Source organism: Solanum dulcamara, chromosome 7 (genome assembly GCF_947179165.1).
Source record: "Solanum dulcamara chromosome 7, daSolDulc1.2, whole genome shotgun sequence".
NCBI lineage: Eukaryota > Viridiplantae > Streptophyta > Magnoliopsida > Solanales > Solanaceae > Solanum > Solanum dulcamara.
In genome coordinates this window covers 77,039,720-77,053,450 of record NC_077243.1, presented here as the reverse complement: position 1 = coordinate 77,053,450, position 13,731 = coordinate 77,039,720, and the positions used below count along the sequence as shown (strand labels likewise).

The following is a 13,731-nucleotide window of genomic DNA, read 5'->3' as shown; positions in this document are numbered from 1 at the left end:
TTTCATTCTAATCTTGATATAGTTTCAACACAAGGATCAAAATGAATGTACTAGAAGGTAATTTTAATTAGGTGAATCGAGGATTCTGTTTTTCACATTCATTCTACAGGACTCAAACGACACCTCAACAACCCTCTCTGATATGAAAAAAGTTACTCCAAAATAACTATTAAATTTCTATAAAGCTTGTGTTATTTAAAATACAAACAAATAACTCTTGGTTAGTCCATAGGATTTGTGACAAATTGTACAATTAGAATGTGCCACCATGATACTAAAAAAAATAAATGAATAAAGCAAATCTGAGATGTAGACAATGATGCTTACAAGACACCCAAAAAAAATGAAACAGAAAGTAATATTAATTGTCATCCACCAATTTGCAACATCAATTTAAAGAGGAAATATTAGCATTTATTGTAATTAGGATTTCAAAAGTAAAAACAGTAGCTTTTACAACACACGTACAAAAACAAATAATGCAATCATTACATGATAACAAAAATTTAGCAAACATTTGCGACAAACAAGTTATTGAATAAAGTTTTTAGTACCATGCTCAATATCCAAGAAGTTGCATCTTGATTTTTTGTAGCATCCCTACAACATTTTTCATGTTTGTCCTTCCAGCCGGAGATTCAGCACAACAATCTAATGCAACTTTCATGATTGATGTCACAACGTCTAGCTCCTTCTGTAACTGATTATCCATTGGTGTTACCAAGTTGGCATCTACAACGTCCATTACTGCCTCATCAAAAAGTGAATAACTCACCCATTGCTTCAAGCTAAGGTCTCCTTCAAATTCATTAGGCTTTCTCCTAGTAAACGTTTCTAGCAACATGATCCCGTAACTATAGACATCACATTTTACTGACACCAGTCCATCCAGTCCATACTCTACAGTCAAACAATTAATTTAAAGATGTAATACACTTGATTGGAAAAAAAAAGAAGAAGAGGAAAATGAATGTTCAAATTAGCAAAAATAAAGAGACGTACCCGGTGCAATATAACCCAATGTTGCTAAGGTTTTAGTGTATAAATAATGCTCATCTTCACCAAGCAGTTTTGAAATACCAAAGTCGCTTAGATGGGCAACCATATCCTCATCTAGCAAGACATTACTAGGCTTTAGATCACAATGAATCACGGGCGAGGAGCAACCATGGTGAAGATATTCCAACGCACATGCCACATCTATCATAATGCTTAGTCTCTGCCTGATGTCTAGGAAGTAGTTGTGAGAATACAAATATTTTTCAAGACTTCCATTAGGCATATACTCGAGCACTAAAGCCTTAAAATCAAGGTTGGAACAACTCGTGATGACTTTCACGAGATTCCTATGGCGAAGGCTCCGCAAAACTTCACATTCTGTATCGAAACTCTTGAATGCCGCTTCCAGTTGCAGATTGAACACTTTAACTGCAATGGCAGTCCCACTTCCGAGAATGCCTTTGTAAACAGAACCAAAACTTCCAGAACCGATCAGATTACTCTCGCTAAGCGCATCAGTTGCTTGGAGAAGTTCATAGTATGAAATTCTTTCTCTTGTTACGACAGACAATGAATCAGCTCGTTGAGGAACACTTTTACCTCTTCTATACCTTATCCATACAGACACAAGGGTCATAGGAACAAATACAAGTGCAATTCCCAGCATAAGAAATAGAACAAGCATTTTTTTTCTATTTGATCTGTGCTCTGATGAAGTGGGGCATGGCGGCACACTAAACCTTGAAGAACCACACAATGCTTCATTGTCGATGAAAGACTGACTCGAGAGGTTCTTGAAAGGACCCCCCGAGGGTATTTCACCGTACAACTTGTTGACAGAAACATTGAAATACTTCAGGTTTTGAAGTTTCTCCAAAGACATAGGAATGGTTCCTGATATATTATTATGAGAAAGGTCTAGGAATTCCAAACCTGCCATGTTGCTCATTGAGTCAGGTATAGATCCTTGCAACTTGTTGTGTCTCAAAGAAAGGTGCACCAAATTTTGCAATACTCCAATTTCTCTAGGAATTTCAGTTGTGAATTGATTCATCGACAGATCTATCAGCGTTGCAACCTTCAAATTTCCAATTTCTGGAGGTAAATAACCAACCATTTCGTTTGATGATAAGTCAAGAACCACTAAATCTTTAAGATTCCCTAAGCTAGTTGGTATATTGGAACTCAATTTGTTGGAACCCATATGTATCCCTCTAAGGGAAGTGACGTTCCCTAAACAATTAGGAAGAGATCCTGAAAGATGATTTTGACCCAAGTAAATATCACCCAAATGCTGCAATTTACAAAGATTATCTCCAATAAATCCTGTAAGTTTGTTGTTACTCAAGTTGAAGCGCTGAAGGTTTATCATGTTGCCAATTGATGTGGGAATCGATCCAACCAAGTTGTTTCCAGAAAGATCGAGGTCTAAAAGGCTGCTTAAGTTCCCAACTTCATTCGGAATTCTCCCTTTGATTTTGCAACTGTTGGCGTAAAACCTCATAAGAGACGTGGAAAGATTCCCTGTTGATACTGGAAGCATGCCATTTAGAGGGTTCACTTCTAGATCAAGATATGTTAAATTTCTGCAATTGGTTAAGTCAGCCATGAAGCTTAACGAGGAGTCGCAGGTTAAATTGTTCCCCCCCAAGTTTAGGAACTGTAGATTCGTCAAATATCCAAGAGAATTTGGAATCAAGCCAGTGAGTTTGTTGTATGAAACCTCTAGAAGAGTAAGCTTTGAACAATTGGCGATTGAATGAGGAATAGTCCCAACAAGATTGGTTAAGCTACTCAGATAAAGCTCTTCAATGTTGGGTACGATAAAACCTATGTTTGGTGGTAGAGTTCCTGATAGATTGTTGGCTGAAAGATCAATTGTTCTCATCCCTGATATGTTGAAAATCTCCATTGGAAGTGAACCACTAAAACTATTAAACCCAAAACCAACTGTCTCCAACTCAACGAGATTTCGTATCTCTTTTGGTATTTCACCTGTAAACACAAAGAAAAAATTAATACTAGTGAGTTTAATACATTATACATTGTACTTTTTGCTATCACTTTGAATACGTACCAGTAAACCTATTGTTGTGAAGATATAAAACTTGTATCTTGGTTAAGTTTCCAATCTCCCGTGGTAAGGATCCCTTGAGATTGTTCCTCCATAGTGAAATAAATTGCAAAGAGGAGATATTGAATATGGAGATCGGGATAGAGCCAGTAATCAGGTTTGCTCCCATGTCAAACTCTACCAAATTAACAAGATTTCCGATTTCTTGTGGAATTATACCTGCATTTAATGTGTAAAAAAAACTCAATGCATGGACTTCTATTCTAGAAATATTGAAAATTGGGAATGGTATAGAACCCGTAAGCTGATTAAATTGTATGGACAACCAATTCAGGTTGTGAAGATTGCCGATCCCTTCTGGAATGTTCCCTTGAAATAAATTGTGAGATAAATCTAAATCCTCCAACATTGAGGCATTTGATATTGCCGGAGGAATAGACCCTATGATATTGTTTCCGTACAAGCTTAAATATCTCAGGTTTTCAACACTTGCAATCTCCTTTGGAATTTGACCTTCTAACGAATTGAATGTCAAATCCAAAATTTCAAGCTTTGAAATATTAAAACATGATGAGGGGAGTGAACCGGTGAAGCTATTATTTCTAAGAATTAGAAATTGAAGTTGGTGTAAAAAGCCAAACCAAGAAGGAATCTCCCCTCTAAAGTTGTTGAAACTTAAATCAATAAACTTAAGCCGACGCAAGCGTGCCATTTCTTGAGGCAAATTTCCCTGGAAATTGTTGCTTCCCAAGTCAAGAGAACCAAGAAATGTGAGGTTTCCAAAATCACGGGGGATCCTTCCTGTAAGATCCATGTTGGAAAGATTCAAGGACTTCACTCGCTGGTGACGAGAACCACAAGTGACTCCTACCCAATGACAAATTGAAGTAGCGGGAGACCAACTTTCATTCAAGAAGTGAAAGGGGTCGGAACTAATTTGGGATTTCAAAGAAAGAAGAGCTAATTGATCCGTGGAAATGTTGGTACGAGTCATGGCTGAACTAGCCATAACATAGTGAAGCAACAAGAGTACTGTTAATAGAAAATTGGTGAATGCTTTCTCCATAATTGCCCCAATTTGAGAATGTGACAGTATGCATCTGTCCCCCTGATTTGAATTTTTCAGTAATAATAACCACAATTTCTGCCAATGTCAATTGTGTGCATTTTACTAAAATTCTCCATCATGACAAGAAAAAAATGATTTCCATTGTTAGGGGCTGATGCATCATAGAGATACCGAGTTCATCTGAATCCAATAATTTAATGTGGAGCGTAAATTTATTAAAAATTGAAACAAATAGTAAGTTTGAATTCATAGTTTTACAAATACAATAGATTCAATATTAAAACCTTTAAAGATTAAACCCATAAACTTTTAATCTCGAATATACCTATGTCATTAATGTAAAACTAGTGTTGGAAAAAAGTTCAAGTGGCAGACCAAGAAAAAAATATTACTAGTGCTTGACTTGGAAAGAAGTCGTCCAATAATTTTAGTAATCAAATGTAAAGATGCTCAAGATATAGTGTACAATTTCTCGTAAGTAGATACTTCTAAATGGTTAAACGTTTCCTATTGGTTGGTTTTTACACTGTTGCTCCATATTACCTGTTCTCATCAAGCTAAGAAGAAGATTTTAGGAGCAAAATGAAGTAATTAATTATTAGGAAGGATCGCAGAAATTCCATAGTGTTAACTGAGCTGCTAAGATTTCCCCGTATAAGAGCATGTGTAAGTCAGTTAACAGAGGTTTGGAAAGAAAAGTTTGTTATTTGCCTTTGTTGATTAAATAGGTAGGTGTGCCTTTCTTGACTAAATAGGTGGGTACTTACTCTACTTTGAAACAACATAAAAAATATAAGCATCTTAGATTTATTTGTCGATCATCACGCTACCCTTGGATTATTCCCTATAAATATAATGAGGTGAGCAGGAAGGATAGTGCTTAATATGGATACGAATATTAATGAGGTTACTCTCACAAGTGAACAAAAAGGTAGATCATTTGATCTTGAAATATGCCATCTCGGATCTTTTGTATGATCATTTAGCCAAATATTTGAATCATACTATTTTAGGGATTCAGCTTTTTGCATTCAACAACAGCCTTCACTCTCTAATATAAAACAAGCTACTCCAAAATGCGTAATTAAATTTTCCGTGAAATCGATAACTATTAGATGCCCCATATCTTATTAAATGTTTCCATTCTCACAGGACATAAGTTTAATGTCATGGAACATAAGTTCAAGGACAGAAGTAATGTCATAGGACATAAGTTTAATGTCATGGAACATAAGTTCAAGGACAGAAGTAATGTCATAGGACATAAGTTCAGTAACAAAAGTTATGTCCCAAAACAAAGTTCTCTACTACTGAACTTATTATTCCCGAGGGCAAACATTCTCTACTTAGTTCTATGCGGCGAAATAAGTTTTGCCCAGTAAAATTATGTCATAGTTAAGGTACTTTGCGCCATAAATTTTTATTAAATGAGCAGGATGGGCAAAAATTAAATGTTTGTCCTTCTTGGGGGGATTCAACACAACAATCCAGTGTCACTTTCATGATTGATGCCACACAATGTCATGCGATTCATGAGTTTGAGCATATTGGACTTCATTTGACAAACGAAAATTGATGATTTTCCCTTGTTTGTTTTTGTAGTCAGTTGCAAGCATTCACTCATGATATGTTGCCCACAAAATACTACATGATATGTTGCCCACAAAATGTTCGATGTTTTGCCTCAGTGAATTTGGGTTTAAATTGTTAGTTTTTCTGCTAAGTCTCAGGTGTTACTCTAATTAGTGTGTGCTTAATGTTGGATTCCCCAGCATTAGTGCTTACTCTACTTTGAGATAACATAAAAAAAAAAAATTACTAATCTTAGATTTATTTGCTGATCATCAAACTACCCTCTATTCTTCGGTCCAAATATTGATGAGGTGGGCCGGAAGGAGAGTACCTAACTTATTATATAGGGATACAAATATTTCCTGTCCTTCTATTCTTGATATAGTTTCAATGGAAATATTCTTTGACTCTCTTATAGTGTGTTAGTATATTCTTTTTATTTTTCTACAAGGATAGATATTATAACAACAAACTACCTAGCTTAGCTAAATGTCAGCTCCGCATGGTGAACTGCATCGGAAAGGACATTCGATCTCTCTTTTATATGTTACTTGCCTATTTGTATTTATATTGTTAATTTAACCAAAAAAACATTCTACTTCAACATGATTAATCTGGTTTTAGTTATTTAATTTATATTTACACTTTCTTCATTGAGAGCTCTGGAGAACTCTAAATTTGAATTTAATATTATTACTAGTATTTTTGTGGATAGATCTTCTAATTTGTAAGGATTTAACTCAAATAAGCTAAGAGAATCACCATAGAGAAATTTGGATGTGAAGGCTTTCTCCATCAGTCCAAAAATTAGTAGGAAAATGTTATGGCTAGTAACCGCTAGTTTTGAGACTTTAAATAGGATCATATTACAACAACAAGAGTTGTAGCAAACATTTGCAACATACAAGTTATTTTGAAACAAAAGTTTCTACGACCATACTCGGCATGCAAGAAGTTGAATCTTGATCTTTTGTAGCGTCCCTACAACATCTTTAATGTTTGTCCTTCTTGCTGGAGATTCAGCACAACAATCTAGCGCAACTTTCATGATTGATGCCACACAATCTAACTGCTTCTTTAAGTGGTTATCCTTTGGTGGTACCAAGTTGGCATCTACGACATCCATTAGGAAGTGAATAACTCACCCATTGCTTCAAGCTAATATCTCCCTCAAACTCATTAGGCTTCCTCCTAGTAAACATTTCCAGCAACATGATCCCGTAACTATAGACATCACAATTTATTGACACCAATCGATCTTGTCCATACTTTACAATCAAACAATTAATTTGAAGAAGTAACACAATTTCTTGGTGAAAAAAAATGAAGAGCAAAAATCAATGTTCAATTAGCAAAACAAAGAGACGTACCTGGTGGAATATAACCCAATGTTGCCAAGGTTTTTGTGTACAAATCACTCTCATCTTCACCAAGAAGTTTCGAAATCCCAAAGTCGCTTAGATGGGCAACCATATCCTCATCCAGCAAGACGTTACTAGGCTTTAGATCACAATGAATCACGGGCGAGGAGCAACCATGGTGAAGATATTCCAACTCACATGCCACATCTATCATAATGCGTAGTCTCTTCCTGATGTCCAAGAAGTAGTTGTGCGAATACAAATACTTCTCAAGACTTCCATTAGGCATATACTCGAGCACTAAAGCCTTAAAATCAAGATTGGAACAACTCGTGATGACTTTCACGAGATTCCTATGGCGAAGGCTACGCAAAACTTTCACATTTTGTATCAAAACTTTTGAATGCCACTTCCAGTTGCAGACTGAATACTTTAACGGCAATGGCAGTCCCACTTCTGATATCGCCTTTGTAAACAGAGCCAAAACTTCCAGAACCAATCAGATTACTCTCGCTAAGCGAATCAGTTGCTTGGAGCAGTTCATAGTATGAAATTCTTTCTCTTGTTACGATAGACAATGAATCAGCTTGTTGAGGAGCTCTTTTACCTCTTCTATACCTTATCCATACAAACATAAGGATAATAGGAGCAAATACAAGTGCAACTCCCATCATAAGAAATAGAACTAGCAATTTCTTCCTATTTGATCTGTGCTTCGATGAAGTGGGGGCATGGCGGGACACTGGATCTTGAAGAACCACATAATGCTTCATTGTAGATGAAAAACTGACTAGAGAAGTTTTGGAAAGGACCCCCCCGAGGGAATTTCACCAAACAACTTATTGACAGAAACATTGAAATACTTCAGGTTTTGAAGTTTCTTCAATGACATAGGAATGATTCCTGATATATTATTATGAGAAATGTCTAGGAATTCCAAACCTACCATGTTGCTCATTGAGTCAGGTATAGATCCTTGCAACTTGTTGTGTCTCAAAGAAAGGTGCACCAAATTTTGCAATACTCCAATTTCTCTAGGAATTTCATTTGTGAATTGATTCATCGACAGATCTATCAGCGTTGCAACCTTCAAATTTCCAATTTCTGGAGGTAAATAACCAACCATTTCGTTTGATGATAAGTCAAGAACCACTAAATCTTTAAGATTCCCTAAGCTAGTTGGTATATTGGAACTCAATTTGTTGGAACCCATATGTATCCCTCTAAGGGAAGTGACGTTCCCTATACAATTAGGAAGAGATCCTGAAAGTTGAGTTTGACCCAAGTAAATATCACCCAAATGCTGCAATTTACAAAGATTATTTCCAATAAATCCTGTTTGTTGTCACTCAACTTGAAACGCTGAAGGTTTCTCAAGTTGCCAATTGATGTGGGAATCGATCCAACCAAGTTGTTTCCAGAAAAATCAAGAAATAATAAGCTGCTTAAGTTCCCAACTATACTACGAATTCGCCCTTTGATTTTGCAACTGTAGGCGAAAATCCTTGTAAGAGACGTGGAAAGATTCCCTGTTGATATTGGAAGCATGCCGTTTAGAGGGTCCACATATAGATAAGGATATGATAAATTTCTGCAATTGGTTAAAATATAGAATCTGCATCTTGGTTAAGTTGCCAATCTCCCGTGGAAGGGATTGTTATCCGACGATGCAAAATACTGCAGGGAGGAGATATTGAATAGGGAGATCGGGACAGAGCCGGTAACATGGTTATCCTCCATGCCAAACTCCACCAAATTAACAAAATTCCCAGTTCTTGTGGAATTATCCCTACAGTTAATGTGTAAAAATTTAGAAGTTGAATGTGAGAATTCGAAGAGTTGTAATGAATGCATATTTATATCAGATACATTGAAACAATTCAGAAACATCTTAAACACTTTTGGGCACGGTTACTTTTTCCACCATTATTGCAATTTTAGTGTCAAATTGTCATGGTTACGTTGTTCTCTCTATTACCATAGTTATGTAGAATATCACTATGGAAGCTACTAACAAATACAGTATTTCTCCAGCAAAACATATTTTTCTTCATTTTGGGTTTTACTCATTGCAATATCTTTGGTTACAACTATAAATTGTAACTGTATAGTTGTTTTGCACTTATGGACCTTTATTCTTTTTGTTCATTTTTCTTTAATTTGTGGCAGGGAAACATATTGGATTTTGAGATGATGTGCTTTAATTTAACTTGTGCAAGGCATTCAGGTAAACATGTTACAATAAATATACAGGCATAATATGTTTTGAGGATGTAGTTTTTAAGATCAAAAACCTAAATTACTTGTGTAATTCTCAAAATTTTATATATTCATGAATATGAAGTACACGCACAAAGATAAAACATACCAGTGAAATAGTTAGATCCAAGAGCCAACATCTGCAAATTACTCAATCTTCCAATTTCACTATGTATTGGTCCATCAAAATCATTAGATGATAAAGACAACATTTGAAGTTGTGAACAATTTGACAAGCTTTTAGGCATATGACCGCGAAGTTTGTTTGTGGATAGATAAAGCCCTTTGAGTATTGGGAGACGGTTGCATAAACCATTGGGAAGATTTCCTGATAAGCTATTTCCTGTAAATGCAATGACTTCCATTCTAGAGATATTGAAAATTGTGAATGGTATAGAGCCAGTTAGTTGATTATGTTGTATGGACAACAAGTTCATGTTGTGAAGATTGCCAAGCCCTTCTGGAATGTTTCCTTCAATTGAATTAAACGATATATCTAAAACCTCCAACTTTGAAGCATTAGAGAGTGACAGAGGAATAGAGCCTATGAGCTTGTTACACCTCAAGTTTAATTCTCTAAGGTTTATAAAACTTCCAATCACTTCTGGGATTTCACCCTCTATGGAATTGAATCTCACATTCAAAGTTTCGAGTGTGGAAATATTAGAAAATGAATAAGGGATGGAACCAGTGAAACTATTATTTTCAAGATTTATAACTTGAAGTTTGTGTAAAAACCCAAACCAAGAAGGAAGCTCCCCTATGAAGTTATTGAAACTTCAATCAAGAAACTTAAGCCGACGCAAGCCTTCCATTTCTTGAGGCAAATTTCCATGGAAATTGTTATTTCCCAAGTCAAGTGAAACAAGAAATGTCAGACTTCCAAAATTACGGGGAATCCTGCCTGTAAGAGCCATGCTGGAAAGATTCAAGGACTTCACTCACTGGTGATGAGAACCACAAGTGACTGCTACACAACGACAAACAGAAATAAATAGCGGGAGACCAACTTTCATCCAAGAAGTGGAAGGGGTCCGAAGTGATTTGAGATTTAAAGAAAGAAGAGATAATTGATCAGTGGTAGTATTGGTTTGAGCCATAACATAGTGAAGCAACAAGAGTAATGTTAAGAGAGAAAATGTGAAGGCTTTCTTCATTAGTACAAATATTAGTAGGAAAATTCTATGGCAAGTAACCTGTGGTTTTGAGACTTTAAATAGTTATAAGATCCCATGTCATTATCAATACCAATATCACCAAATCAACCAAATATATATACATATAAAAAAAAATTTGGCAATTCAACCAAAGTCTTGCTTTAGTTTCTGAGTGCTTAAACTTACCGCTATTCCTTCCATCCCAAAATAAGTATCAGATAGAATAGGAATATGTATATACAATCCTACTTAGAATAGGAATTGGAATTGGAATTGGAATAGGAATAGGAATATAAATAATAAATAGTATCCTACATGATAAATGATTGTATTCTTCTTCATTATATCTCACAATAACATTTTAGAAATTTAAGACAAAAAATACTCTCTCCATTCCTTTTTAGTTGTCACAATTTTCTTTTAGAGAGTCAAATGATATAAAATTTGACTAACATTTTAAGACAAAAAATAATATGCTTTTTCAATTACACTCTTAATACTCCATCTTCTTAATAGTGTTCAATTTTTCCAAAAAAAATTATTAAATAGGGGTAATTTAATAAACTACACATTATATATATGAATTCTTAATAAATGTCATTTTTGCTAAAATAACACTTATTTTGAGACTGAGGTAGTAACTAAACTCCGGCAATTGTTACCAATATTAATTAATAAAGCAATAATAGTTAATACTTAATTCACAGCTTAGATTATCAGTCAATTAGTCAATAGGAAATGAAACGATAAAACAATAATTGTTGTTACCTCCCATTAAATATACTAGTTTTTGGGTGCGCACGTTGTCCACATATTAATGAATTCAAACTTTTATCAAATTATATTACATTAGAAATTATGATTTAGTTACAAAATAATTCTCCTTAAATTAAAAAGTAAAAAATAGAAGGACAAAAAGGATGGTCAATATATGAACAAATTTTCAAAAGAGAATTGGTAAATTGGATGTTCTGGCATCCTGCCAGACTTGCATTGACATATACTTGCAATTGAATTATAGTTTAAATAAATTTAAAATTTAAACTTTATGAAAATAAATAATCAGCTCGTACCAATAATATCATTATAATAATTTAGGGTAATAAAAGAAAACAATTTATTAAGAAAATCATTTTCTCAAAAATAGTTTTAATTTCCATAACAAACGCACTATAATGTGAACTACACATATATATGTATATATCAACTATGAAGGAGTAGTGTTAGTGGATGTACAACCCAAAAGCTAAACACAAAAGAATGTTAAAAACTATATATAAATAGTGATGATATCTCCTCTTCTTCTTTTTTTTGGCTCAGAGATGAAGTTAGAAGCTCGGGTACGAATTTGGCTAAACTCAGTAGCTTTTGTTCAAACAATATATTTATTTTTAAGAATTTAATAAATATTAATTTTAGAATTCAATCATTATCACTTAATATCATCTTTTTAAAATTTAAAACTCATAAAGTTGAAATCTTGATTCGGTAACTTGCCTTAATTTCTCATATGAGAATTTTCCAAGTATTAAAGCTAATCGTATTAGAGAAATTTTCCAAGTTACGTGGCTCCCAAAGACTTGACCAACTAGAGAAGACCAAAAATCAAGCTTTTTAATTATTAATTCTTGCAATTTTATATTATTTTTTGAGAAAGCGAGAAAGAGAAGAACAACAAAAAGCCATGATTGAAGGAAAGAAGAAAATGTTTCTTTACATGAATCCAATAATTTAGCAAACATTTGCATTTTGGCTATGTTTTTTCACTTTAGAAAAATTTAAGTTAAAAATTAATAAGTTTTTTCAGTTACACACTTATACTCCATCTTTTTCACCCGGGCACCATGGCACCAAGCACTCGAGTACCAAGGCATCACGACGCCAATGCATCCGGGCACCAAGGCACAATGGCACCATGGCACTGTGTGCACCAAAGCACAATGGAATCGGGCACCAAGACACCAAGGAACCATGGCATCGGTGCACCGGGCACCAAGGCACCATGGTACCAGAGTAGCCGGGCACCACGGCACAGGTTCACCTAAGCACCATGGCATAGGATCAACCGGATACCATGCCATGCCCACATTTCCAACATATGTAGAAGTTGAAATCCATTTTGTTTAATCAGACTTTTATTAAAAATTAATAAAAATCTTCTACCGAATTGGGGGAAAATTGAAATTGAATGGTATAAAGGCAGTTTTCAGAAAATTGGCTCGGCCAAACCGCCTTGCGACAGTTTGTCGTGATAGATCTAAAAAAATAGACAAGATAAAAAAAAAAGTTGTGTAAAACAGACATTCGTGGCCAAAGTTATTAATGTTTGAAGTTTTGCCATTTTAAAAGCTTGTGTGGCCCCTAAATGCTATGAACGCGCCGTGGATCGTGATGAGGCCGCACGTATGGATCCCTTGGGTACCTACAAAGGGTCCCATAATGATTTTTGAGAAAAATCCACCGAAAGTCAGTTCACCAAAAATATCTATGGGCTAGCACACACAAAAAGATGACGAAATTGCCTAATTCTGCTTATGCGGCCTTTAATTGCAATGAACGAGCTATGGATCATGCCGAGGCCGCACGTACTGATCCCCCAGGTACCTACGGAGGGTTCCATAATGATTTCCAAGAAAAATCCGCTGGAAGCCAGTTCACCAAAACTATCTATGGGCTAACACACATGAAAAAATGGTGAAATCACCTAATTCCGCTTATGCGGCCTCTAAATGATATGAACGCGCCGTGGATCTTGCCAAATCCGAACTTGCTGATCCTTCGGGTACCTACGCAGGGTCCCATAATAATTTCCAAGAAAAATACACCGGAATCCGATTGACCAAAAATATTAATGGACTAAAACACACGAAAAAGTGACGAAATCACCTAATTCTGCTTGTGCGACCCCTAAATGCCATGAACGCATTGTGGATCATGTCAAGGACACATGTACTTATCCCTCGGGCAACTATGGAGGGTACCATATTGGTTTCCAAGAAAAATCCAACGGAAGACAGTTCACCAAAAATATCTATGGGCTAACACACACGAAAAAATAGTGAAATCGTTTAATTCCATTTGTGCGGCCCCTAAATGCCATGAAGACATCATAGATCGTATCGAAGCCACACGTACTGATCCCCCAGGTACCTATGGAGGGTCCCATAATGATTTTTGAGAAAAATCTGTCAGAACCCATTTCACCAAAAATATCCATGGCGAACACACACCAAAAAGTGG

General features: G+C 35.4%; 1 protein-coding gene and 1 pseudogene across 2 annotated transcripts; both read right to left on the bottom strand.

Annotated features, from left to right (window-relative positions):
- Positions 1-474: 474 nt before the first annotated feature.
- Positions 475-4,300, bottom strand: LOC129896410 (probable LRR receptor-like serine/threonine-protein kinase At3g47570). 2 transcript variants are annotated; one of them, XM_055972298.1, is made up of 4 exons: positions 3,371-4,300; positions 3,077-3,292; positions 1,003-2,994; positions 475-900 (listed from the first exon to the last, which is right to left on the bottom strand). In XM_055972298.1, the coding sequence occupies exons 1-4, from the start codon at positions 4,137-4,139 to the stop codon at positions 560-562; spliced, it is 3,318 nt and encodes a 1,105-aa protein (XP_055828273.1). In that variant the 5' UTR covers positions 4,140-4,300; the 3' UTR covers positions 475-559. The 2 variants fall into 2 exon arrangements, with proteins under 2 accessions (XP_055828273.1, XP_055828272.1); XM_055972297.1 differs by having other exon boundaries at positions 3,077-4,300.
- A 2,342-nt stretch (positions 4,301-6,642) lies between these two features.
- Positions 6,643-7,887, bottom strand: LOC129894894 (probable LRR receptor-like serine/threonine-protein kinase At3g47570; annotated as a pseudogene).
- Positions 7,888-13,731: the final 5,844 nt, after the last annotated feature.